At 48.4% G+C, this 27016-nt stretch overlaps 1 protein-coding gene across 1 annotated transcript; it reads left to right on the top strand.

The window, feature by feature from the left end:
* Nucleotides 1–286: 286 nt before the first annotated feature.
* Nucleotides 287–25442, top strand: LOC120901765 (probable basic-leucine zipper transcription factor D). Its single transcript, XM_040309997.1, has 7 exons — nucleotides 287–1564; nucleotides 15113–15306; nucleotides 20435–20551; nucleotides 20729–20854; nucleotides 21000–21083; nucleotides 21186–21293; nucleotides 21403–25442. The coding sequence occupies exons 2-7, from the start codon at nucleotides 15165–15167 to the stop codon at nucleotides 23802–23804; spliced, it is 2979 nt and encodes a 992-aa protein (XP_040165931.1). The 5' UTR covers nucleotides 287–1564; nucleotides 15113–15164; the 3' UTR covers nucleotides 23805–25442.
* Nucleotides 25443–27016: the final 1574 nt, after the last annotated feature.

The raw sequence follows: 27016 nt of genomic DNA, 5'->3' as shown, positions 1-27016 counted from the left end.
TTAAATATGTATTAAAATATATTTGAAAAATCCACAATAGCATTCAATTTATTGCTATTACTAAAGTCCTATTTTTATTTTTTTATTTGTGGGTTATGTTTCAAACTAATCAATTACATCCATCACGTAACGTTTGTTGAATTATTTTTCTGAATTAAACTCGAGTATAATTAGCAAGCTTTACATTGAATTACATTCATGAACACCATCACACTCACGGCACACACTGTACCGCACAACATAAAAATGCCGCAACCTTCCTATGCTGAACACAGTCGTGAAATGCAAGCCGCAGAGTCGAACGCAGTCGTGCCTCTTCGCGCGCGTGAACGGAATTGATTGTTCGGTTTTGGGTCTTGTCTTTCGATATTCTCGCCCCTACACATACTCCATCGCCTCAGTGCAGTGCTACGGACGATCGGGTACGGTTCACCAAAACAAAAATTATAAAACGGAAGTGAAGACATCGCCCGAGAGACAGATCACATCGGAAAGATCTTGTTGTACGTAGATAACAAACCCACAGTTGCTTTTGCTGCAAAAAATTTGAACGCAAACGCATTAACCTGCCAAGTGTCACCCTCCCCTTCGCGGCGAAGCGTTTAACCCGTGCGATCTCCTCCCGATTTCTTTCAATTTGTAGTGTCGGCAGCGCGTAACGAGAAACGGCGAATTCCTATCCGATTTGCGGGCACCGTGCAATCGTTGCGAATTTTCGGGCTCGGTGTTGGTGTGTTTGTGATACAGGAGTGCAGGAGGGATAAGATAGAGAGGAAAACAAAACGGCCTCTCAAACAGGCAACAGCAGTTGCCTACAGAAAAGTGCAAGCTTTCCCCCACGCACGACGCTCGAAACGGCGGGCGCGCACACCATTAGAGAAGGAGAGCCCCCCGCCCCCTCGCTTGCAGGGCGATTAGAGAGAAGAAAGCAAAAAAAACCTCCCCATCCGCAAGAGCAATAGTGCACAGGTGTGTCCGTGTGTGTGTGTGTGCACACTTTTTTCTTTCTTTCTTCAATTGTTGAAAGGGAAATTAGTGAAAACGCGGTGTACCCTCGCGTGAACGTGAAGTGTTGTGTGTGTGTGCAGTAAAGAGGGAAACCAAGGGAAGGGGAAGCACACAGAGGTGCGAGGGTGTGTATGAAGGGAGCGCGGGAGTTTGCCCAAACCTTTTGCCGCTTTTGGTTTGAATTAATTTGAATTAAAACGGTAGCGAAACGGTGTGAATAGTGCGAAAAAAAACCGAAGCAACCGAAGCTTTGACGTGCTCACGTGTGTGTGTGTGTGGTTGTTTTCTTTCTTTTTTATTGCTTTCTTTGCTGCAAGTCAGTGTTAAACCGAAGCAGGCTGTGTGCACCGAAAAATCTTGCAAACACTTTGACATTTCGTTCCAATTTTTTTTTGCTTTGGAGGACACTGAGGACACACACGCACCGAGGAGAAAGGGAAGTTTATTGTTTGTTTTGTGCGCGGGCGAATAGTTTGGCCGTTTGGTGGAAATTTGCTGAACCAAACGCAAAGGAAGAAGTCCTTCCCACGGATCGACGCCGGTGAAAAATCCCAAGGTGAGTGGCTCGTCCTTTTTTTGTATTGTGAAAATTCTTCCTTCCCCCCTTTCCGTTGGGAATGCTGAACATTACGAAAGACAGTGAGAAGTTAACGGGGCGCTACGGTGGAAAAACTAGCGCAAAACTATGCTTGATTTTAAATATTTTATCGATAAAACAAACCGGGGCAGGGGCCCGGCTACTCGGAGACAACCCCGTCGGTGTGGGTTGCTATGCGAAGGAAGTTTTTCCCTCCCACCGCTGCCGCTGCGTGTACGGAATGTGCTGCGGCTCAGTAGCAACTCACCAACAACAACAACAACAAAAAGGGGGGCAAATGTATTAACCAACTAACAACACAACCGGGAGTGTGTGCAGCGAGGAGTGTAAGGGCCTATCGCAACGGTTCGAGCCTCAGTCTCAGGGGTGCCTCCGCTTTAGTGTGCAAGAGCTGAGACGGCGGTTAACTTGGATGCAGTGTCCCGGTTTCGCCTTCATTCTAAGCATTGCCGGTGTGGAACAGGTCTGCTTTGGGCCTTTCTTTATTAACAACAGAACCCTATGAAATCGAAAATAGATTGAAATTGAGCAAAGCCCGAAGCACCACTATCGCTTAGCTTCTTCAGGTGTGTACTTCTTGATAGGCTGGAAAATTAGGACGCTTTTGGTGCGATCCGCGCATCCACTCCAATGCAGTTTGAGCGGGTCTGAAGGGGGAGAAGAAATTTCCAACCATTCCGTTGCATGCTCCATTTTCAATTACCCGACCGACATTCGGCCGTTTTGGTAGTTGGGAGGGGCGATTAGGCGCAGGAAAAGGTAACTGGCAGAGGCGGGAGGCTTTGGGCTTTTGCTCTTTACGTGTCATGGACATCGCAATTGACAGGGTTTGGAATTGAATTATAAATGGCTCGAAGTCGATGGCTCGGCCTCAGCTCAATCGATAAGCGACGAAGGTTCATCGGGATTTTATGGTATCGTTCTATTTTTTTTATTTTTGTAGAACGTTGTTTGCCAAATTATGAGCCTAATCTAATCAGGAGTCCGGCGATCATGATCAGTGCTTCTTATAAAAATAGGGGAAATATGGTCGCATTGGCGTTGTTTTGCTTGCTTCTCTGTTGAGGACATATTTTATGGCAGCGAAACACGCGATGTCGCTGTCCATGTCTCTGATTAATTGCATTATGTTTTTTATTTGTTAATATTTGATGAGTACCTCGAATGGGCCAGGTTTTGTTGGGTGTCATTTCGATGTTATATTGAAACTAAACTTAATTATTAAACGTTTATTTCGTTGTTAGATGTTTAACACTCTGAAGCTCAAAACTGTTACCAGGCGAACATCTTTTCATCATTGCTGTTCCAATCAAACTCTTATCGCATCAAAACCGTTTACCTGGTCCGGCTTTTCTCGACCTTTTCCGGCACAATTCGGCACAATTTTTCATTAAGCGATCGAGATGACTTAATACACCTTTCCCACCCGGCAGATACGACCAATGCTCGGTGCGGTTTGAATATTTTCGGCAAACAATTCTTTTTACCCTTTTTCGCTTCTTTTAGCTCATTTCACTTAAACGCTAAAACAAAAGGCAAATGCTCCGGCTAACTGGCAAATCGGGCCCGTGGTTCGGCCCGTGAAGGCACCGGGAAGGAGCATCGGGCTAAGGCATTGGGTAAAGTTTTTTCTTCCTTTACATAACTACACAACAATCGACTCGCAATATCACCATCATAAGCCACCGGCAACGCGAGACATTCCACCGCCTCTCTGCAACATTCCATCATCCTCCCACCCCACCCGCCCCTTCCGTGTGGGGAGCCCTCCGGAGTGCGCGCGAATTTATCATTTATTGAATCATTAACGGGTTTATGTTTTTTTTGTTGTTGTTGGGTTGCGCTTGCGATCTATTTTGTTGCTGCTGGTGTTTGTACCTTTTTTGGCTGGGTGGTCTTGGTCTTGCTCGTTTCATTATTTTCCAACTGCAGCCATCAATGTGCTACCCTCCCTCCCTCTCGGTTTCGATGTGTTGGTGTGATGCGTTGTCCATTTTTACCTTAGTTTGTGTGGTCGTGTGGCGATGGTTGGACAGAAATTCGCACAGCAATTTTCTCTCCTCTAGTTCATTGGAGTTTTCATCGTTTTTTCCCTGCTGCTGCAGGTTCACTCTGTATGACTCAGAAGCGACGTTATTACGCTACGGAGGAGGGTTTTTTTCTGTGTGCCTTTGCTTTCTTTGTGCATCGCTCGATTCCATTTCATATCTGCTTTCCGAGACGTCATCTGTCTCGAGAGCATCGGTGGCGAGCGGATAATCCAGAGTGATTGTGTTTTTTTGCACTTTGTTCTCGGTCGCTGGGGACCAATCTGAATGACCGAATGGGAAAATCAATGAATTCGATTTTCCATTCAGCTTTTGTTCGAAGCGAAGTCGTCTCGTGCCATACAATACAGAACGTGAGCAATCAGCTTAAAACATTGCCAGAGATAGAAAGCGAACGATACGATGTTTTCTTAATTTAAAGCTGCCCACTGATTACTGATTTCAAACTTTTGAAACAACCGACTTACTCGTAATCCACTGTAATTCCACAGAATTCCCACTATTACCGCACAACTCCTCATAATAACAGCAATGAAGAGATGTGCTCGTTGCACTGAAGTTGCATCAAATGTCGTAAAAATATCGACCGGCTGCTACGTGAGCACCCCATGAACGGTGGATGGCAGACCACTCTCCGCTACCGAGTGTACGCCCCACACAGGAATGCACATGCAGCAACCCCCCCACAAACATCCCAGCACTGTCCCCGTCCGCGTCAAGCGTCAAGTTCAAGTTCAGTATCCTTTTATTGCATCATCTTCCCGAGGGCCAGCGCTGGCTGACCAGCAGTACCGCTTATTACGGCAATCAGTCGTCCCGATCCCCCCCCCGTACTCTAACCGCCATCGAGCTCGACAAATGCTGGGGGGAATGCTCTGTGCGTGTGTGCATAACTTTGCGATCGCGATTTATGTAAGAGAGATCAAGATCGGAACGTGCACGGGCCTAGGCTCTTCTCATCCAGCGCAATAACTACTGCGCTCCATAATTCTCGTCCATTCCCGTTTTTTTCTTGCCCCCCCCCCCTCATTTACCATCTCTTTCCGTCTTGTCTTCGTGCCCGTCGGATAGGGTGGCAGCAGATGCAGCCCAAAGAACGCCCCCTTTTGGAAAGATGGGCACCGTGTTTACAACCAAGCCGCTGCAGTCCCAACCACAACGGGGCATGCCATCGTGCGGACCCTTGGCGAGCCTCGTTCGACAGGGTCCGATCGATCCAGGCTCGGGTACACGAGAGGTGCAGTTTGCGAGTGGGGAAGTTCTCGCCTGGAAAGTTCATTGATTCCTGTACTATGTGATAATTGCCGGGTTTGAAGAAGCTTTCTGCCGTGGCAGTAGAGAGTCCTGGGGGAGGTGGTTTGAGGGAGCGTCCTGTGTCCTCTTCCAAACCCCGTGCATGAGTGTGATTCTGTTTCGCCAAGCCAAGCATTTCCCCTTTCATACCGAACAAGGCTATCGCCCGTGTACCATCTAGGCACTGAGGGGGGAGCAGTTACAGCATCGCGAACGAGTTCTTTATGTACGCGCTCCAGCACGACCCTGACTCGCATTCTACCGCTACAGCTGGGCTGGATTCTGCTCAAGATGATAATGATGTTAATGTCGAGCCGAAGGTGTACGCTACATTTTATGCCACCTCTGCGCACCACCCCTTGTGCGGCCAGTGGTCAGCTGCATTACATCACATAGCTGCGCGTTCATCCCGCCGAGAGCCTGATCTTGCGCACGGGCAAGGACCGGGCGTGAATAGTTGCACCAGCCAACAAGGGCTCGTTTCGCCCTTCTTTCGCACCTCACGTGCGCCCAGCTCCAGCTGGGCTCGTCGGGCTCAGGGGTGATTATTTTGGACCACACGCGGCAAGCATCGTTCATCGGCATTCCCGCTATTCTTGCGCTAGGAATATCCCGCCGACACTGTCCGGTCGTTGCCATCAGTGTCTTGGGGATCGGGAGGATGGTGGTGCGGGATGTAATGCGTTCCCTTCCACTATCTATTCCGCGAGAGCCCACTCGCGGCTGGGATGAGAGTGCAATCATATTGAAAGGGATTCATCTTTAATTATTCCACCCTAGCATGATGCACCACAATGCGATGCACTGGTGGGCGGAGAAAGGAACAGATAAATTAGCTTCTATTTTTAGCATCCCGTCCAATCGCGTACCACTATTATGTTACGCGCTTGTACGCCACATCCTAGCATAAAGGTCTCAATAGCAAGGTTCTCAGATGGCCTTTGGAATTGCGCGCGAGCGTCCATCTTCAGCTCACGCCTGAACGCTGCAACTAAATCAGACTGACAGCATAGGTGGCTAGGCGGACGGACAACACGGGCAGCACACACAACCTTACACAAATCACGCAACGCTCAATGTCCTCCCCAATCGCAAGCGCCGCAAATGTTTCTGTGGCGACGTCCGTGATTTATGTGTCCACTCACGGCACGCGATGGGGCTCGAGAAATAGATTCGTCGCCTGGGTCGCCGGTCGTGTCGCCACTTCCAGATGCCTTCGGTGCAGCGAAATCGAGGCAATGCATTTGGTTTGATTTTCTTTCTACCGTGTTTTTGTCCCCCCACTTTGTGGTTAAGCGCAGCCTTCTTTATGCTGTTCAGTGGGGCTTTGTTTTAGTGGAGGAGTTCCAGCCCCTGGTACGTGTCCGGGGGTAGATAAGAATGATGAATTATGTAGATCCGATCGTGTATGTGCGTGTGTGTGTGTGTGATGTGCGAATTTCGCGGACAGACTACTAACGACGGCCCACTGTACAGATTGTGACAGATATTCAGCCTGTTGCCCGCCCCAAGAAGGTGGACTATGTACGGGTGTGTGATTTGGCAAGGTCCAGATGAAGGCAGCACGTCTCATGTGCAGCAATTCGGATGTAAATGTAACGTCCAAACCCATTCCTAGCTCAACTTCTATTGAGCACTTGGCAACACTGTTGACGCGAGGTGCCTTCACGTGCGGCGAGTCGCTCAGCCGCAGAGATAGGGCAGCGTGTTAGAAAAATGGGAGTATTCAAGCGGCCGGATAATTGGAAGTACGGTACGGCTCGGAATCAAATTTTAATTGCAATCCACACCGTGCGCAACAGTACCCTGCGATTGTTTCGAGGTAATGGAATTTTGAAGGTGATCGTGAGCACCCTGTAACTGAAAAGTTCCTTCTCTGCGCGCGCACCAGCTCCACGTGTAAGACAATTACAAATTGACGTTCATTATACTGCAGCTTGACTTCCTCTTTTGGCACGGTCGCAGTTTTGTGATTGGTTTACGAGCCGATTTGCTGCACCCTTCAAGTAGGAGCTCGAGAGCGTTCTGCTCTCGAAAATCTTCATTTGCGGATCAAGAAGTCTCCGTTAGGCCTGGACATATCATGTACTGCAAACACCCACACCGTGGTTGTAAAGCTGTAAAAGCTGTATGTAAAAAAACACACTCAGAACTACGAAAAGGTTCATAGTACCTGGGACCGACCAACCAACTGAATCATTCGTAAGGAATTCGAATAATTCCCGCTGCGCAGGGAGCCATCTTCCGAACCAAATACCTTCGCAAAGTCATCCTCCAAAAGGCAGTACAAAGCGGAAAAACGGACGTGTGCTGTTTTGCCCGTATCTTTTCAGCGCTTGTTTGTTTTTTCATACCCGATTCCCCCGATCGCGGATGGTGGTGGCGGTGGTACGTGTGTCCAGCGAGGCTCACCACTGTCCAGCCGGGCCGCCTGCCCTTACACGAGGGCGAATGTCAGAAGACGTGATCTAACAACACATAATTTGCCTTAACGATCACCGGTGTGCTTGGAAGGCAGATGCATGTTTTACTGCGCCGTCGCTGTAGTACGGATCGCTAAGTTCCGTTCGTCATCTTCTGCTCGGTCTCGTCTCCTGCTCTCCGCACGCTACAAACACGCTGGCGCACGGGGGGACAGTGTCTACGCGCGCATCGATCTTGATCTTGGCAATGAACTGAAGTGGCAATGGCAGACGAATGGCAGCGAGGAGATTCTGCGCTGCTGCTGCCAACACGAGATTCTAATTCCAGTAGCGTTAGTCTCATTATCTGTCTTTATTCTTCGATACACGCTCATCCCCGGGCCCTCGTGCACCGACCTGTCCCGACTCTCGGGATCGTCTCAGGTAGCTTGATCGCGGGTGCGTCATGTGGCTTGTTTTGAACGTTCAGTTCCATTACCTTTTTTTCTTCTCATGTTCCCTTTTTCGTGTGTGTCTCTGGTCTCACCCGCTACGCGTTGAGATAAGTTTTTTGGTCTCTCTCTTTCTGCCCAGCATTCCAGCGCGATCTTCTTATACGCCGGTGGCCAAAGTAAGGGTGTGTTGATGTTATCATGTTAAACGGAAAACAACAAAAAATTGAACACTCAAACATTGTTTTCGTGGTTGATTTTTTAGAACATAGCAGTCTTCCCAATGTCCAGATTAATGGAACCTGATGAGTACTGTTGGTACAAAGATGATTATAACAGTTAACTAACTCTACCTCAATATTACGAAACAACATCCAAACCAACACAAAAACAGGACATTCTAAAAAGGCGCATCAGTCCAACGACATCTCGATCGAAACGTCACTGGATGCCAGCGATGTCACATGCCTCTGCCCTGAATAACAACATGTGCGTGAACGGCACATTCTTTGACCGCCGAAACTGGTTCTACGCTGAAGATCGACCTCCTCTGCTCGATCCCTTGCACACCCCACAAAGGTACAGCCCCCCTCCCTTTGCGATCAAGCCAAGATCAGGTCGCATCAGATCTTTAGAGGAAACAAAAAAAAGGCTTGCGCGTCCCCGTTTATCTGGGCATGAACTCGATCGAACGCTCGTGTGTCCGATCGTACGAGATGAATTCGTCCACCACGACGTCATCGTTCCGGTGTTCCGATTTGGAGGTTCATTCCGGTCTGCTTCGCCCGTGTTGCTTACTGGACGTGGACTAACTGGCCTTCTTCTTCACCTGACGTCACCGACATCGATGAATTCCTTTGCCAACGCATCGTGTTGTGTATCGCAATGCCAATGACACCGGCAACGTGGTTCGCTTCGTCTTTCGTTGACCACCTTTTTTTTGTACTCCTTCCTTCGCACGCCCAACAGCCAACCTGACTGCACCGGACCGCGGTGGAAACGAATTCGCAACAATTTCCTCTCGAAATAACGTCCCGCTGCCACTGCCGACCCCACTGTCGGGTGCTTTTTTCTTCCTACTTTTTGCCGGAGGAAGCGCAGCAATGGTAACTGTTCAACAATACTCTCTCTCTCTCTCTCTCTCTCTCTCTCTCTCTCTCTCTCTTTCTCTCTCTGTCTCTCCTCGGTACAAGTCACGCATATTGCGTAATGTGGCCATATTTTGTGCCATTTGGGGTGTTGGGTGGCGCGTTGGTGCATCGGAGATGAAGGAAAAGAAAAACACCAACATGGGCTGTACCGAAATTTTTCACTCCATGCGATCCGGCTCGGAGCTTTCGGTTACACTTCAGTTTGGGTCTTCTCGTACGGTTTGCTTGTTGCTTGGGAGTTGGACATTTTTCACGCTTGTGGTAACACACACGCCAATGGTACGGTACGATGAATACAGATGCTTGACTCACGCTACACGATCGCATACCGATCAATCACAAATGAATTAGTAATCCGCTGAAGATGATTATTTAATTTGGGAGCTTGGTAAGGTAATGTCTGCCTGCTTGGAGCAAGTCTTGCCTTGTTGAAAATCAATAACTTTAATCATTTTTGATTACCTTTCCCTTAAAATCATTATTACAATGATAAATGACAAGCGTGTGGAAAAGGAAGTGTACACGCTGTCATGTACAAGGTTTTTTCGATCGTCTACTTCGCGGTTCTGTTTTGCTACAGCAGACTACACACATGCGTTTCCTCACTCTATCGCGTACAGTTAGAGGGAAGCTAATTACTCATTCTCGAAAAAACCTGTACCCCAATTGAATAAACTCACGATTTCACGGTACCACTGCCGGCGATGCTGGTTATGTTTGTACACGTTGTCCTCTTAGGTTTTATGTATCGGTTTTACCAGTTGCTATGACTTGTACATTGTCTCACAGCCGAACTCATTTCATGCCGGCTGGAACAAGAATAAGTGCAATTAATTCAGCACGGCATCATTTTCAGAACATCGTTCAATTTGCATGGATATAGCTTCGAAACGCATAAAAAACAAAAAGACAAAATAGATGCCTTACAAAGGTGCTTCCATGCATCGTTTATCCATTGACGTGTTCAAAGAGCAATCAGTAATACAGGTTCTATTTTTGGAGCTAGACAGACACGAAGCTATCGTCAAGCGGCCTAATTGAATTGTTTCAGAACCGTAGCCACTGCTAATAGAATTGTTGCTTAACTGTGCCCGACTCGCGTCCATCATTGCTCACCCGTTATTTATTAATCGGTTGACGAGCCATGAAATAACTAATAGCCTCACATCAACTATAAATGTCACGGGGTTTTTTTTTGGGTTTTTTGTTGTTCTTCTTCTCGCCTCATGATTCCTCCAAAAATTGATGAACCCTCCATGTATGACGTTGAGAACGACATTCTATAGCCCAATCAATTACCGTAGCAGTATCATCCATCCGCCAGTGAAAAGTGTGTCCCGCTGTTCATAAATTGAGATTACAGTCAGTCAGGTTTCGGTTTTGACATAGCACATCCGTTTACCTAACCGCGCATAATAATCTCGTGCAAACGTGAGACGCCGATGGTTACACGGTGCAGCAAGCAAACACGATCAAGAAGGTCCCCGGCTCAGCTGCTCTGAGTGTGTGTGTGTTGTGTGTGTCGTGTGGATGAAAACTCGACCATGGTTCACGAACTGCACTCACATGAATTATGCATCGGCCATTTGGCCGAATTGTTGACGGAGCTGGGCGTGTGGCAGAAGCTAATAGACCGGCGCAAGTTATCAACAACGCAGAGGGTGCCTTCGCATGGAGGGGGTGACGTTGGCGAGTTCCACCAAAGTGTTGCAGATAGTTGAAGGAATACTTTTGATGGAATCAACTTCATTCGGAGCAATTCCAAGATCAGGTCCTCCGACCATTCATTATAGCATGATGTGTGTGTGTGTGTGTGTGTGTGTGTGTGTGTGTGTGTATGTGTGTGTGAGAGCTGTTGTCATAAAACATCATAACAAATTTGTGCCTACGTGCACACGCCGTATTAGTAGTACCTGCTTAAATATGAATGAATGCGGGAATGAATGAGCCGTGAATCGTGCTCGTAAAAAGCTCATGCGGCCAAATGTCTGGTGCAGTAGTTAGTGAGGCTATTTTCTACTTAAGAAAATACGATAGACAGACCTACTGATTGTGTTGTGACTGGTGGTTTGTTGGTGAGGTGGTGTATGGAATGGAAGAAGTTCCCTAGACATGAGGGAGGACGTATCGAAGCACGTGAGCTTGGCAGCATGGAATTGGTGTGGACACCAACCAGCTAACTCCACGTCACGTTACTTGACCGATCGTTCGATGTGTCTTTATGGTTTGGAGGTCTTGGTCTTTTTCCGAAGGATTCTCAATAGTAATCTTTCTTGTGAAAATCCTAACCAACATTGAAGTTTTCAATGTACAGCAATGGGCTCCGTTGGAGAGAAACTCCTTAGATAGTTGTAGCTATCGGAAGGAAATGCAACTCACAATACCCCTACAAACATCCACATACAACACATACACACTCATCCACTAGCTCTCTCTCTCTATCTCTCTGTAGCAAATAAACGGTGGTCAGTGTCGAAGGCTAACGCCGAGGACCAAGTATCGAAGACTGTAAGCTTCCAAGTGGTATGTGTGGTGATGTACGTGACTACCAACCGCAATGCGTGAATGGCCGCATGCGATCTACCCGGTCTGATCGCCGGGTCGCGATTTCGCTGGGCTGCGCAGCGTAGAAGAAGCGCGTACACTACTCGTGTGTGTGTATGTGGCAGCAGTAGGGACATATGCTCGCCTAGAGCTCCGGTGCACACATATATCTTGTGTCTTGTGTGCGAGGGGGGCATTTATAGCATTGACCTTGCAGCACCCTGGTTGCCGGTGCCGGTGCTACCGATACTCTATTGCCGGGCTTCGCCTAGTCGCCGCCCGGTGACGGATGTTGAAGCCGCATTATTGTTACCACTCTCCGATACACGGCACGGCCGTTTCTCCTTCCCCAGCCCAACCCACAACCGAACAATGCTCACTGTACGACCCGAACAGTCGCCAATTCGCGATGTACAACAGACCCCGCGGTAGAGCCCTGGTTGCGCGGTACGCTTTCGACGGTCGTATGGTGGTGGAATGCAACGGCGTAGTTGCTGGGTCTCTGAATTTGGAGATTGTTCCGTTAGTTTGGCGGGGCAGTGTTTGTGGTGGCTGTACATGTACTTCCGCTTGCGAATTTTGCCCTCGCTGTGCCATATCATTCCTTCCTTCTCTATATTCTGCTTTGTAGCGCGTTGCTGGTAGAGTAGCGTGTACTATTCCTGTTAATGTGGTTCCAATCAATTGTGGTTCGTTATCTAGTTCTAGATATCAAGCGCATAGATTAATCTTCTAAAGTATGATGTATCGATCTCCAAAAAAGCTGATTCCCAAAGCATTATTGAGCAAACAACCAAACCAAACTTTGCTATGCTGTACGATCGATTAGCGCAGTACATCAACGCAACGACGCAAGAGGGCGCACTAAAGGAACCACATACAACGAACTTGGTGGCCGGAAGGTCCTCCGTGCTAAATGCCAAGTTCAGACCAAAGTGGTCTATTTTTGGGGGTTACGATTAGTTACGATTTGGTCGTAATTAATGCGCCCCTACTTCCACTTCTGCATTCCACGCCCATTGACGTTGGCTTTCGTTTTGTGCAGCCACTTTGCTTTGCCACTCTGCCTGCTAGTGCTCGTCGGGGGAGTGCTTGCAGTTTTCTGTTTTTGTTGCTGCCGTTTGTGGTACTTTTGTTTTTCTCTTGTTTGGGTGTTTCAATTTTTCACATTTTTTGTTTGTTAGCTCACACATTGTTTGTTTATACTTTGCTGCCGTTTACACAATCCAGGCGTGTGTGTCTGTGTGTATTAGTGAAGCCTCTCACGCAGTTATGTACGGTGTGCGATGTTGTTTTCTTCGCGCTTCGGTTTCGTAGTTTTGTTTTCGTTCCAATATCTAAATGTCTAACAGTATGATTTATTTCAGCTCCATGACACCATGCCACCATATTACCTCGGGGTGCTCGGGGTGCTCGGAATGGGGCGTGTTCGTTCGGTCGCTGCTCGTCAGGTCACGCTAAAAGTGAAGCTTTTGCGCTACTCCACGCCACGGGGGGCCACTGTTTCGAAGCTGCTGCGTATCGCGCAGCTAGTTGGCGTGTGCCTTTGAGGCGCTGGTAGCGCCACTACAGCAGTAAGCCACACATCCTTTTCGGCTACCTTCCTGTCGGCTGCACCGACTTCCATTGCGCCTAGTTTCAATGTGTAGATGTCGTGGTGTGGTGGGTTATGCAGTTTTTTTGTTGTTGTTTTAACTGGGAGTGTTTGTATCTTCACCATGGTGAGCTTTTCTATCGTGAAACATGCGCACGCTCCTCTTTCCGCTGTGTGTCTCTGTAGGCCGCCATTGCTTTACTTTGTTGTTGATACTGCCACTTGTTTTTTGGATAGTCGTAGGTGCACACCGTGTGCGGCGATTAGATTTCAGTTCTACAAAAACTCCCCTTCTTTACCCCGTTTGAAATAGAGCATCATCATTTCCTAACCCCTCTACTGGCACTTCTTTCCCCGCGTAGCAAAACATGCCCTCGTACAGGGTGACCTAGATTTTCACTTTTTATGTTGCTGTTTTGTTGATAATTCTCAGTCAGTAGGTTGCTCCTAAGCGACCCTGTTTTTTTTTGTTTGTTTGCTAGAGCTTGCCGATACGAACACTAAAATGTGTGATAGATGTGGTACATTGCTCCATCAATTGATCCTCATTCACTTTCCAAACCACATACAACCACAATGAAGCGCAAAAGTCAAGCGGGAAAAGGTGGATCACCATCCCACACCGCATCATTTCAAGTTCAACCACCTTCCACCAAGAATGCTCTGCACAAAACCGCGTCAACTGAAATAAATGACAAATGTGTCGTGTAAATTATATGCAGAAAAACGAAAGTTTTCATGAAATTGAAAGCAAACCCCTCAACCCCTTCCCCTAACCACATGGCCGGTGGCGTTTGCTCACTTCTAACCTAGTTCTGTTTGGCACCTTCGTTCACCTTTTCACCTCACAGCAGGTTGAACATCTGTTCAGCAAGCGGCACAGAACTAATTTCATTCAACCCGACAACTTCCCCCCCAAAAAATGGTATCTGTTCACCTCCGTAGTAACGCCGTCTGTTCACCTGAATGCCCCTGGTTTCGATGAAGTTACCCCATTGTGACATAATAAACCATCCACTGTCACGTTTCAGCCCGGTCCGTGCATGCGGTCAATGAGCTAGCTCGTAAAACTGCTCGGTCGAGCTAGCCCGGCATCGATGACACGTACGTATCCCGCGGGACGACCGACGACTGACCGCACCCAGGCACGGGCCGTTCCACTGCGACGACCCACCACTAACGGCACCAGCCCTAACGGTGGAAGGGAAAATGCTAAACTTGCCAAAACGGTCCCCACTCCCCACCATCAACAGTGGACAATAAATTCTCTTGACCTTTGGATCGTATGCGTCACGCGTTCTAACCTGGCGCGAGGGGTTGTCGCAAAGCACAGCAGCGTCATTACACGTCTCTCGCTTAAAGAGTTTAAATGGCGCACGGGCACAATCCTTTCGGGTTTTGCCTTTTGCACCGGTTCTGACCACTCCCCTAGGTCGTCGAGAACGAAGGCTACGGCTCTGGCGAGTCGCGGCGAGGGCATGGCGGAGCAAGGGGTGCAAATGCAAACTCCTCTGTCACGACTGTAACAAGAGTTTGCTAGATGACTATGAGTCGTGCTTGGAGTTTTTTTTGTTTGCAGTTCAGTCCTCCTCCTTTGCCTGCTTTACCTGGACCTGCTGTATCATGAAGCTTTCACCAGCTGTTTGGTGGCAGGAAGGTTCGCTCCCGAAGGGTTCGGCCGTTCAAGTTCACCAACACGTTCACGCGAACCGGGCAGCGGTTGTTTCATTCCCCGTTTGTTTGCTGTTCTTCATACAAACTAACTAACAACTACTCACAACACAACAACAAAAAAACGCTCCCCACCCACCCACTAATTGCAGCTACACTCGGTGCTCTTTCACTTTCGTGATCTATTTCCGAACGAAATTCTATTTTATGTGATCGCAGCTGACCGCGCGCCTGATACGCCGATCCGCAATTGAGGCGTTCACAGGCGCTGCCTGTTCGCGCTGACAGCATTAGTGTATCGCAGTTCCACATCTAAACTTTGGCTTTCCATCCTGTTTCTTCCCTCTCTAGCTTCCAGCACCGGACACACCGGATTCGACGGGCCGACCGACGAGACACGAAGATGGGCCCGACAGATAAGCTAACCACCGCTGACCGACGCCACCACCACCACCGCACGATGACCGCACCGCCGCCAGCTCGCTGGGCACTGGGCGGCGTAACGATGTGTCTATTGCTTCTCACAGCGTCCGTCGTACAGACAGGTGAGTAATTGCAATCCCAACCCAACCCGTCACGCAATGTGTACAGCGTACAGCCGATGGTTTCGCGCGTCCGACACCTTGCGGGCGGGCACCAACCATGTGCGATTTTGAATAGAAAATTAGAAATGCGAGTAGCGCTTTCCCGCGAGGGGAAGCTAGTTCTCAGGATGTATTGATGGAGGTGGTGCTTCTAAGCAGACAGTGCATTGGCTGGGCGCAATTGTGCTTGTGCACGTGCACGTGGCGAGAGAGCACTGAGTCTTTTCACTGTCGGTGCAGTAAACAACTTAATTGGGTGTGTGTGTGTGTGGTTGCAAATTTCGCTAAAAGGTCGTCGAGATATCGGAAATTGGATTACAACGTTGCTAACTCTGGTGTTAGGTACATGAGCTGAAATTAATGGAGAGAGTGAATAGCAACAATTGCCTCATTTCCTCAAAACATTGATATTACTTAGATAGGAGTTTGGAGATAGCTTTAACAACAGTTTTTTTGGAGGACTAGCATTGTATAATTCCAATGAAGCTAGCTACAATCAAACCTTTAATGGCACCCAAAGCACTCTCCATCCATGTTCTTTCTAGCGACCCTCAGAGGCTAATGAAATTGTGCGTTTCATCACATTCGTTATTGATTTCCTGCTTCTGCGTCACTGCACAGTACACTGTATCGCCATCGCCAGGGCATTTGCAGAATAATTTATATCCTGCGCTTTGCATCAGCCATAACTTGCGCGCGGATGAATTATGCTTAATTTGAATGCAATTAACTACACTCCGCGAGCACTCTGCGGCGTGCGGACGACCGGATGGGCCCCCATTAGGAATGCGTCATCCTTGAAAGCCCGGGGTACCGTGGTACCGGAGGCGGTGGCATTTTTATTAAGCCTTTTCGTAGAAATGGCCCAACGGCGGTAGTGTGGTGTCTTCGGGCTTGCACTACACGGGCAGAACTCTCGGTGACTTCTGAGCAGATGAAGAGTGTTTGTGGTGCTAGAACTACAGTTTGTTTGTGCTAGCATATGGTACGAATACCTTCGTCCGGTGTGACCTTGAACCAGACAAACCAACGACGCCGCAGCGGCACTACAAACAGCAAAAGGTTCATGTTGGGTGCCTTTTTTTCTTGAAGCCTTCCCCGACACTACAAACATGTGCGAACAGTAAGGATGTATCATATCCCACACCCTCCTGTACCTACCCAATTTCCTGGACGAATAGCCTTCACCACACAACCGAAGGGAAGGGCTCACCAGCGTGTGTGTGTGTGAATGTGTTTGCTAATTACGCTTGCAAGGCACATCCAACGCCGCCACCGTCATTCAAACCGCGCTGCCGTCGTCTGCCGTGATGATAATGACCGGCCGGACCCCGATGGTGGTAGATGATGATGGGTCACCAAATTTGAAACATTGTCACGACCTGATACGAACTGCGCCGAACGGCCAGCACACCACCGCACCCAAGGTTCGGTTTTGCACTGTACGGGCCACACACCAGGGGCCAGGCGCTGAGAGGTAAAGGTCACCGGCGGGAATGACTTCCGGCAGCCAGTACTCGGTAGCGTTAAATTGAATCATTTAATTTCGCTCCCGCGCATAGCAATATCTAGGTTTGGAAATTCTGGAGGACGTTGAGTTGATGGGTGGTAATGTAGTCTACGGAATGGGACGGTAGCATCACACTCCTTAAGGACGCACGTGCCATGGATGAATCGATATTGTCGTGTGGATCTGAAGCTAAATCTGAAAATTTCCTTGCGGATATTCCCATCTGTATCGCACCAGCTGACCAAGGATGTATGGCGAGTGTCAACTTGGTCAAATCTTGCTTGGAAATACCGGTTGTTTGTTGAAAATGACATTAACGCACGTTAATTCCCTTGCATCATCCGCTCACCAATGCTCCAATACATTCAAGTTTTAGGATAAGCCATCGTGCTTCGTCTTGGAGGTTGTGTCCTCAACGACACGAAAATGATAATAGTTTTACTTGTCAGTCAAATTATGGCAATGATTATTCCTCATGATGTCCGAACATCCCTATATTGCATCATCAGTTTATTGGCCAGCTTTACGTAACCTTTCTTTTGCACGGCACACGCAAAGTGCCGTCGAGTTGATCAAGTTCATTGCTTTTCAATTGCCGTGAAAACGGACACTAAAACTGATGGACTCGTCTACTCGTTGCTCCACAGGAATTGGAGGTGACTTTCTCAAATTTCGCCAAGTAATGAGTACAGTGCTGAGACCCACCCAGCGCACTGTATGAATGAAGTTCCTGCCACCTCAGCACCACGAACTGCACCCACAAACAGCGGTAACGCCGCAACAACAGCTGACCATTGCTGAAACCTGAACCTTCCCCAACAAAGCATACGGAGGACCACCGATGCGGGCTGGTGGCCGTTTCTTGTTGCATTTTTATTGCCACCCAAGACTCCCCGGCGGCCCCAAGAAGAGGGCCCATCCCATGAGGTAGGGCCCAGGACGGTGGCCTGGTAACCTTGGTATAGGAAGTAGCAGGCAGGCGAAAAAAAAAAACACACACACACACACTGGCTTTCCTTGCCTACCGTGTTGGGGAAAGAGGAATGCAAATTATGCAAATTTCTACGTTTCTATCTCTAACCGCCCATCAGAGGACGATGACGTCCGGATGTGGCGTTTGGTTTGGTTTGTGACTGGCGGGAAGAAGTAGGCAGACAGGGAGGTAGGACGGGCCAGGTGTCTTGTTTCCGTTTCGTTTGAAAATAAACTCATCGACACTGGGGATGGAAAGTTGAGCAGTTCTAAGGTCCAGGTTGAGTTCTACGAAGCACAATCTCTGGAGGTCAATGTCAGGTGTTGGATAAACGGTACCCTTCCGGACAAGGAGGCTAATTGCTATGCAATTTCCAGCACTTGTTTATCGCCGTAACCTTTGCCTGTGTTTTGGTTTAGGTCCTATGTTACGAGAATAGAATACACGGGCCTAACGGGGAACGTTCAGGGTGGTTTGAGCTGTACGGTTTTTAGGTTTCTATTTCCTTTAAATCTAAACTCCACCAACTCCGAGTATTGGGAGAGATGCATTCCTCTTCCCGGCGGTGAGTTTTTGATGTGATTTCCTTCCAATCCTTCTCAAATGCATCGTTGACGTCTCCTCAAACATTTAAACTCGGTTGGTGTTTAAAGTAAACCTTTCCACCACCATCACCACCACCACCATCAATGGTCAAAGGTAAACGATGTATCTTTGTCACTTGGGCAGCAGTGGGACGTTGTGCAAATGCAGCCGTGCGGCCCGTGCACGGCACGGCATTGTCGAAAGTGATCTCTGATTAATGAGTTTTCTGCCACTTCTCTGCCCACAACAAAGGTGTTGAAGAAAATCAATTTCTCTCAAACAAAAAGGGTCTCAAACCCTATCTGCGGTCCCCGCTGACCGCTGGTTGGCTTGTGTGCATGGCCCCTTTTTTCTGTTGCCCTGGCTGCGTGCGTTTGCACCTTTAATGTAATGCTCTGTTTGTGCATTTCGAACTTGAATGTATGTCTGCGCCATATGTTCAAACCCTCCCCGTACTATTTGTCATCGTTCACCCCGGCACATATTGTTTGCGGGGCCGTTTCTTCATGGTCACACTGTGTGCAACATTCGCAGCAGCACCATCATCGCGGTGCAACAAAAAGGCGAGAATAACACGCTTATGTGCGAATGAGCGTCGTTTCAACCATGGGTCTATTTGTTTGGCTGGCGGATGTTTTTCTACCTCCACGACGCCGGTGCGGGCTATTAACGGATTTTGCGGTGCTGCGCGGACGGGTACGTCCACAATATGCCGGTAATTGTGGTATGCAATGGTTCTAAAGCGTGTGAGCGCGCCAATGAGCTTGCAAAATGATGTCGATTGGATTTCCGATTGGAAGGAATTATTTCAATCAGAACCTAGCTCCAGCATCCTGCCGCAGGAGGAAATGGTTTCCTAGTGTACGGGGCGATGCAAAGATGGCTTTAATTTACACTACACATTACACCGTACGCGTGTGAGCGACTCTCGGGACTCATTTAGTGACTGTGCAGATATTCATCTCCCGAGTGCTACCGTTTCCCTTAAAGGATGATCTCATCGCTCGGCTATGTCTGCTAAACTTCCCGGGGAGGTTGTGTGTGTGTTTTTTTTTCTATTTCACTCTTCTTTCTAACCAATGACAACACAAACCGTCATGACCACCGACGATCGTCGGTAATTGTGATTAGGGAAAATTATAGGTCTCACCCGAGCAGATGCCCGAGTACCAATCAACAAAGCCCCGGCATAACTTCCTTCGCTTGGCAATTCTGATGTTCTGGTAGCCGGATCTTCTCGGAGTCCCTGTCTCACCGGTACGATTCATCAACTCCCGAGTCATACAGACACACACATTCCAGTTGACTGGATTGATGGAGTCATTTGCCAATTTTAGAACGAAATCTTCTTCGCGGAAGTTGAGACATTAGCACAATGTGATTAATTTTTTGCTCCTGCCCTGGAGCACACGATGCCCGCATGATCGAACCCCGGCCGAAGATCATTCAGCAGGAAGACAACGTTCGGCAGCTGTTGCTATAGCAAGCGCAAACGAATTGTGCATTAAACACCCACAGTTGGTGCGTGCTGCTGTCAATTAATGTAGCTGAATGGGTGAAGCTTTATCACAATAGCTACCTAGATAACGATGAAGGTGGGAGTAGTATACATTTCTCCCCCTCCAGTAAGGCAGGGTTGCTTGATGAGAGCGGCGTCGTAAGGGTTGGGAGTTCACCAAACAAGTGATGAGAAAGGTGAGAAAGATGCGTGACTATGACTAGATTGTGTTGAGAGATATCAACCAGAGTGTAAATAAAAAAGTTGTAGTACACAGCTATCTGTCTGGGATAGAACAATCTTGCTAATTCACTAAAATCGACAAGTCTCATCAGTCAGTAAGTGTGGTGTTACAGGATTGACTTGGACGTCATATGTCTGGACACGAATGAAAAATGGGAAGATCTATGCAGCCTCTACCGCATGAGAAACTCCAACACCAACGTTTCCAATTACCTGTACAACAGTCAACTTTTCTTATCATGTTCCATTTTTCCCGGTTCTTCTTTTTCTCCATCTCCAGGACCTGTGATCCGATCGCGACGCATGATCCGCGAGATTTATGTCGAAAACTCGGCCGCATCCCCAGCGGCACCAGAAACCGTCCCGGCCGAGATGCCTAGCAGCACCGCCAGCAACGGTAAGTCTCCTCCTCCACCCGAATTTGGTTTAATAAAAGTGAAAACTTTCATTAAAATTCCTTTCCAACTCTATCTTTCTTTGCCCCATTGCCATTGCTTTCTCTCCGCTCCGGCAACTCTACCGCTGCTATCTGGTGTGGCCGACTGACCGATCCAACGCAATGCGCGCGACACAGCAACGGCAAGTGACATGTGCCTGTACGATGGTTCCTACATTGAGCGATCGGCGATAGCGTGCGAGAAGAAGCACGGTTGCCGTGCGATACAGAAGACGGGCGAATGCTGCCCCGACTACCAGTGTGGTAAGTGTTTCGAAGCCGATGTCACCGAAAGGTCGTCCCTTTGTGCTGCGATATCAAGATGAACCATATTTGCACTGCGGTGGATTATGATTGTTTCATTGCATTCTCTCCCTCTCTCTCTCTCTCTATTTTCTCCATTCTGCAGAGTGTCAACGCGACGGCAAAACGTACGCGAACGGTGAGAAAGTCTTTGATCCGAACACGCCTTGCCGTGCCTGCTACTGCCAAGGTAGGGTCGAATGCAGTCGAATGTATAATTAAATTATACTCTTACTGCTGTCACACACCTGGAATGTGTCTAATGAGCTCGGCTTTTTTTTTAACTTTTCAGGAGGTGAAATTACTTGCAGTGAAGTGAGCTGCTACAAACGCAACGACTGTGATCCGAAGTACATCCCCGGACGATGCTGTCCAGAGTACGACAACTGTCCCCCACTAGGTAGGTTGTCACGCATTCTACCGGTCACGGTCTGCTGGCCTTTCCAACACTTCGTTTGATATCATAATTAATTGAATGTATTGTTTTGTTCCTGGTCCTCCAACTTCAGAAAACTTCAAAATCACAGACTCGAACGCAAAGGATACCGCACACAACGAACGACACGACGAGGAAACGAACGAAGTGAAGGGAAACTATGCTGCCGAGGCCGAGGACCTGACAGGATCCGGACTTCAAAAGCAACAGCCAACGACGACAGCGCCAACAACGCCACCACCGTCCACCGTTACACCGTCAATGCCTAACGATAATCCGCTCGGTATCAAGATCAAAGAAATCACCAAAGCGGAAGAGATTCGTCTGACCGACAATCGTCCTAGTGCGGAAGAGCAGCAGCAACAGCAGCAACAACAGCAACAGCAGCAACAGCAACAATTGTTGGCTAGTCGCGAAACAACTGCCGCCTCATCTTCACCCCAAAGCGAGGAGCTCGTCAATCTTGAACACTTGGACGTTCACGTACCGGACGATGATGGCGAGAATGGGACAAAGATTGTACGCCACACCGATGCTGACGGTATGCGCTCGGAGGTGAATAGCGGTGAGCAGCGGAAGGACTCTAGCGCGAGTGAGGAATCGCTCAAAACTACCTCGGCGGAAAACCGTCTGGAATCGAGCGAAGCTTCCACGATCGGTACGGTGTCATCGACCTTATCCGAGTCGGACGAATGGATGGACGTGAAGGAATTTTCCGACTCATCCACCTGGTCGTCTTCAAGCTCTGTGTCCGTCAGCACCACGACCCAAGCACCCTCTTTGGCTCCCTCCACCAGTGGACCTTCGGCCCACGATGAAGAGGTCGTATCGGAGAGCAATATGAAGCCATCGAAGCAGGACAATGCACTCCCAGCCGTGGTTCAGATTGGCGATAAGCTCGTGATTGTGGACCACAATCAACCGAAACCCATCACCGTGATTCAGGTGGAGGAAGTGGAAGGTCTACAGCGAGGAGAGGACGACAGCGTGTACGATCAGGAGATGTATACCGAGCGTAGCCTTCCGGCAGCCGTCGAGAGTGGTCGTGAGTCATCGAAGAAGCTGAAGCTTCATCATTCGGCCGAAGTGGAACAGGAGACACTCTCCACGCAGGCGGATTCTAGTGCTGCGTACGAAACGGTTTACCATTCCGGATCTACCGAGCAGGGTGGCGGTTCTTCGGAGGAGATCTTCGAGACGCAACTCTACACCGAGGGACCGGAAGATGCCGCAGTTTCGGCGGAACGGAACGACACACAGCGCGGTGAACCACTGTCGGTGAGCAAGGAAGAGTTTCTTCACATGGGCGACTCGCAAGAACCGGCAAAGATTCGACAGGAGGAAGATCACACGACAAGTGGACCCGTTGCTAGCTCCAGTGCATCGTACAGTAGCACCGAGGAAGGCAGCACCACCATGTCCGATCTGCCCGTTTCCTTGAGCTCCGAAGCTTCGGGCGATGAGATGATTTACGATACGCATTTTTACACCGAAGGACCGAGCACATCGTCGGAGGAGCATGGCCCAACGCTAGGCACGGGCTCTGAAGAGTCCTCAACCGCTGGCAGTACGTACGTGCCGCGTCACCCCGTCCCGGTAGCGGATGAGTTGGCCCCACCGCGCGAAACCTACATCGAAGACAACGAACACGAGCTCATCCATCCTGGGTTCCAGCCCATTCCGGAAGATTTTAGCCTTCCGCAGCTGGATCAACCGGCAATGGAGATGGAAATGGAGCATCACGCAGCCGCACCGAAGCAGGAAAAGATTCTGTCCGATGTGCTGAACTTGAAGCACAACATGTCCTCGACCACGGGTCTTCCAGTGGGTAGTGCGGAATCGACGACCACCTCGGAAGCTTCGAGCCAGGAAGAAACGTCCAACTCCCCATCGTGGTTGAAAGAAGATCCCCAACCGCAGCTACGTTCACCGGGCGAACCACTACTAATTCCCGAGTGGGAGCGAATGAATGGTACGAGCGGCGGCAGCAGCAGCAACAGCTCTTCCGAGGAAGATCTCGATCAGGATGCAAGCGGTGGTGGCAATGAGCCAAGCGATTTCCAGGTGCTAAAGATGGGCTCGGAAGAGTACGTAGACGCTGGCAGCGAGGGCAGCGGTTCCGAGCATCCAACCTCTCCGGCCACCTCGGCCAAGACGTCAAAGGCCGAAGACCGGTCGGAAGAGGACGACGAGCCGGAAGGTAAAGCAAAGGAATCAACTTCGGCGGGGGCAGTGGAATCGGCCGCCAATGCTATTCTCGATATCGATTCGCCCGCGGCGACGAACGCCACCGACGGTCAGTCGGATAGTGTCAAGCACAATCCAAAGAACGATGTGGAGAGTTTGAAGTACGATGAGGACGAAAACAATGCCACCGCCGAGGAGGCCATCCCCAAGAAGGTGCAGCAGCTTGAGTCCAGCGAGCAGGACGTGACAGCGGGCGGTGTGCAAGCGCCCACGTTGACCAGTGTTTGAATTTCCCCCGTACCGGTGGAAACAATAGCAAAAGCAAACCCCTCTGGTGCCAGTTTTAACAAGCCCCCTTTCCCCTTTTTAAGCACAGTGACACAGTCCTCGGAAATGTTAAGCAAGCAGAGCAATGTGGTGTGGTGTAGGATATCATCTTGGTTATCTGCAGACGTGCCATCATGTTGAAGATTTCCTCAAAAATGGCAATGATCAGGTTCGAACCACCTCAGAAGAACAGAAGAAAATGGGACAAACAAACAAACAAACAAAAACTAGCGTAATACGGAGGCTTTCTCAAGGTCTCATCATCGGCATTAGGCATTCATGGGAAGGTTCATGTACAGTCGTTTGATTGATTGATTCAAAATCCTTACGTTTATTGACAGCCGAGCAAATCCGATGTGCAAATTATTTATTGTTCGCACCGTACACAGGACATTCCTCCATTACTCGTTTCATTTAGTTAATGCTCGTGGTGGCATGCAACAGCGGATCCGGTTTTTGCGATCCCCATTGATATATAGTGCGGATAGGTACAAGGAGATACTACTGTAGATACAAACAAAAAATAGGACGCCGCATCGTTACCTCTCGGTGGCGGTGATAAAGGTGTTTGAGCGTCGTCGTCGTCGTAGAGGGGGGTAGAGAGCCCCGTAGAGCAGCCGGTATGTGATAATGCGCGATAAAGAATTGACGAGGGATGAAGAGGGGCGAGGGATGTAGAATGGCATTAAAAAATGGCATTCCCCTGCGCTCTGTTTCTCTGCAAGCCATACCACGCCGGTTTTAGTTTACAAACACGCGCACACACACACACAAACACACGTAAGACAGACTGTTGTGTTTAGGCACTAGCAAGTACGTATTTATTAACTGTCATGCTATTTATAATACCGTCGGATCCTCTATCTTTTCACCTACAAACGCAAAACCAGCCCATCCCGGCGGCCATTATCGCTCGCACAGCTGTGAGTGGAAAGCTCCCTCACAACAGTCTTTAGCAGCAGCAGCAGCAGCAGCTCCTCAATAAATGGTGAAGAAGAGCAGAAGCGAATTTCATAGATATAAGATAAAATTTAGGAACGAATCGTACGTGAAATCAGCAGTCATATCTTAATCTTAATAGTACAGTCTCTCTTTGGAGAGAGAGAATGGATTGGCAGGGGAGCATTGCAGTCCTGTTGGTTGATGATGGAAGCTACCGTTAACTTGGAGGGACCATTCAGCTGCAGCATAGTCCTAGCACATTAGACGATTTTCAGCGCTGCTGAGAATGGAGAAATGTGGACAAGAAGGGAAGAAGGAAGCATTTTTTATTCTGAAAAATAAAATAAAGGAAACAAACAAACAAATTTTACTAGTTTCTGGTAAACTACCAACATAAAACCTATAACTACAAGTTCAAGTATAATAATTATCACTAGCACGTAATCTAGTATCTTGTTGAGCGGCGGGGGTAGATGGACGGTAAATGCAGTAAATTAGCCTAAGAGCGTTGTAGTCTAGAGCTGGAGAAGGCGTAGCTAGCTAGTGAAATTAATATTATTCAAACACAAACACACACTGTAAAAAAAACAAACAAACTATAAATGAATACATTGCGAAATGAAATAAATATTTCTACGACAAGGTACGACAAATCTACTGCAAGCAGCAAAGTGTTATTTTTAGGGAGAGGAAAATTGGTATTTGATTTTCGGAAGGGGAAAAGCAGAATTAAATCTTTGATTAGAGTACTGTTGTATGTAAAGAAACGCTTCCAGCAAACAAAACAAAACGCTTAGGAAAACGCCTACCGGTATGCTTGCATTGGGTGTGCTGCGATATTGCACACTTTGAGGCGTTTCTGGATGAAAGAAAGTTCGTCTCTTGTTTTGTTGAAGTCTTTCGTTTTCGATGCAATAATGATCTTGAAAGGTAATAGTATCTTCAAATACGTAATAAATCCTTCATTTTCTTTACACTAAAAGGTAAAAAATATCTTATTTTTGCAATTATGTACGAAATGGACAACTTCAATGGCAAAATGGAAAACAAAATCCCACCACACAATAAAACCCCACACGGTTGAGGCCTTTCGTCTTGCAAACAGTGCACATTGAACAATATTTTCACTCCCATCGGAGGACGAACTAAATTCGATTCAAATTACCCACCCCGCACAATGTCGATATTGATGGCGCTTCGTTCGGCCACCGAACCCCACGGAAAGGGTTGACCGCAAACCACCTTCAATAAACCTCCCACCCACTTCGGAAAACGTGACTTCCGAACTTTCCACCCTACCTCACTACCCCACCCCCATCGCTTCTGCTCCGGCGTACGCCAAAGCAGAGCAAGCAAGCAAACACACACACACATACACCTTCCCTTCAAGCGGAAGGCCGTTTCTGTGCGCGGGATGGGAAAAATGAGAGTGAAAGTTGACAGTTTATCACTTTTTGGATCGTGATCGAGGTACGCGATCGATCGAAGGCAAACCTCAGGAAGCAAACAGTCACACACACACACATACGCATGGAGAGTGGGAAAAAACGGGAGCATGTGTGTGAGTAGTAGTAGTAGGTTCGGTTGAGTCAATGCGTTAGCAGCAGCAGCAGCACGCGCCATATACGCGTGGGGTACACACCGATGTGCCGATGGTAAGAGATCGCGCGCCGCTGGGAAACGGGGCCGTTGATGTTCCGTGTCCGTGTTCCGATAGGCAAATCGTGACGCCCTCGGACGCGCATATTGCAGGGTGGTAGCGATCGATTATGTTTCTCGCTTTCTCGCTCTCTTCGCTTCCGTTGCCACTGTCTCACAAATGCCGTACAATTTCTTCGCCGTCCCACTCCGTAAACTGTGAACGCACAGGTTCCAAGCTATTATCGCAAACATTTGCTTATGGGTTTCGGTAGCGATTGCGTATTATTTGATGGCATTGATGGTTTTGTTTTCGTCTGGCGCGTTATGCAATCGGGTGGAATTATTTGAAGCAAATCGCATTTCAATGGACGGTTTAATACACACTGAATATGATCGGGTTTTTTTTTATTTCGAGGTCAACTAATAAGAGATAAGCGAATTTTAACATTTGCTTCTGTTCGTTTTTTGCAAAAAGCTAAGAAAAAACAAACTTGCAGCCAATAAAGGGTAATAAAACACGCGCTGTGCCTTCAGTATTGTGGTTGAGTGTTTTGTAATACAAAAAAAACTGTTTTATAGCTACAAAACCC

Source organism: Anopheles arabiensis, chromosome 3, assembly GCF_016920715.1.
Source record: "Anopheles arabiensis isolate DONGOLA chromosome 3, AaraD3, whole genome shotgun sequence".
Lineage (NCBI taxonomy): Eukaryota > Metazoa > Arthropoda > Insecta > Diptera > Culicidae > Anopheles > Anopheles arabiensis.
Note: the sequence above shows the minus strand (reverse complement) of the source record. Positions and strands in the feature narration are given on the sequence as shown.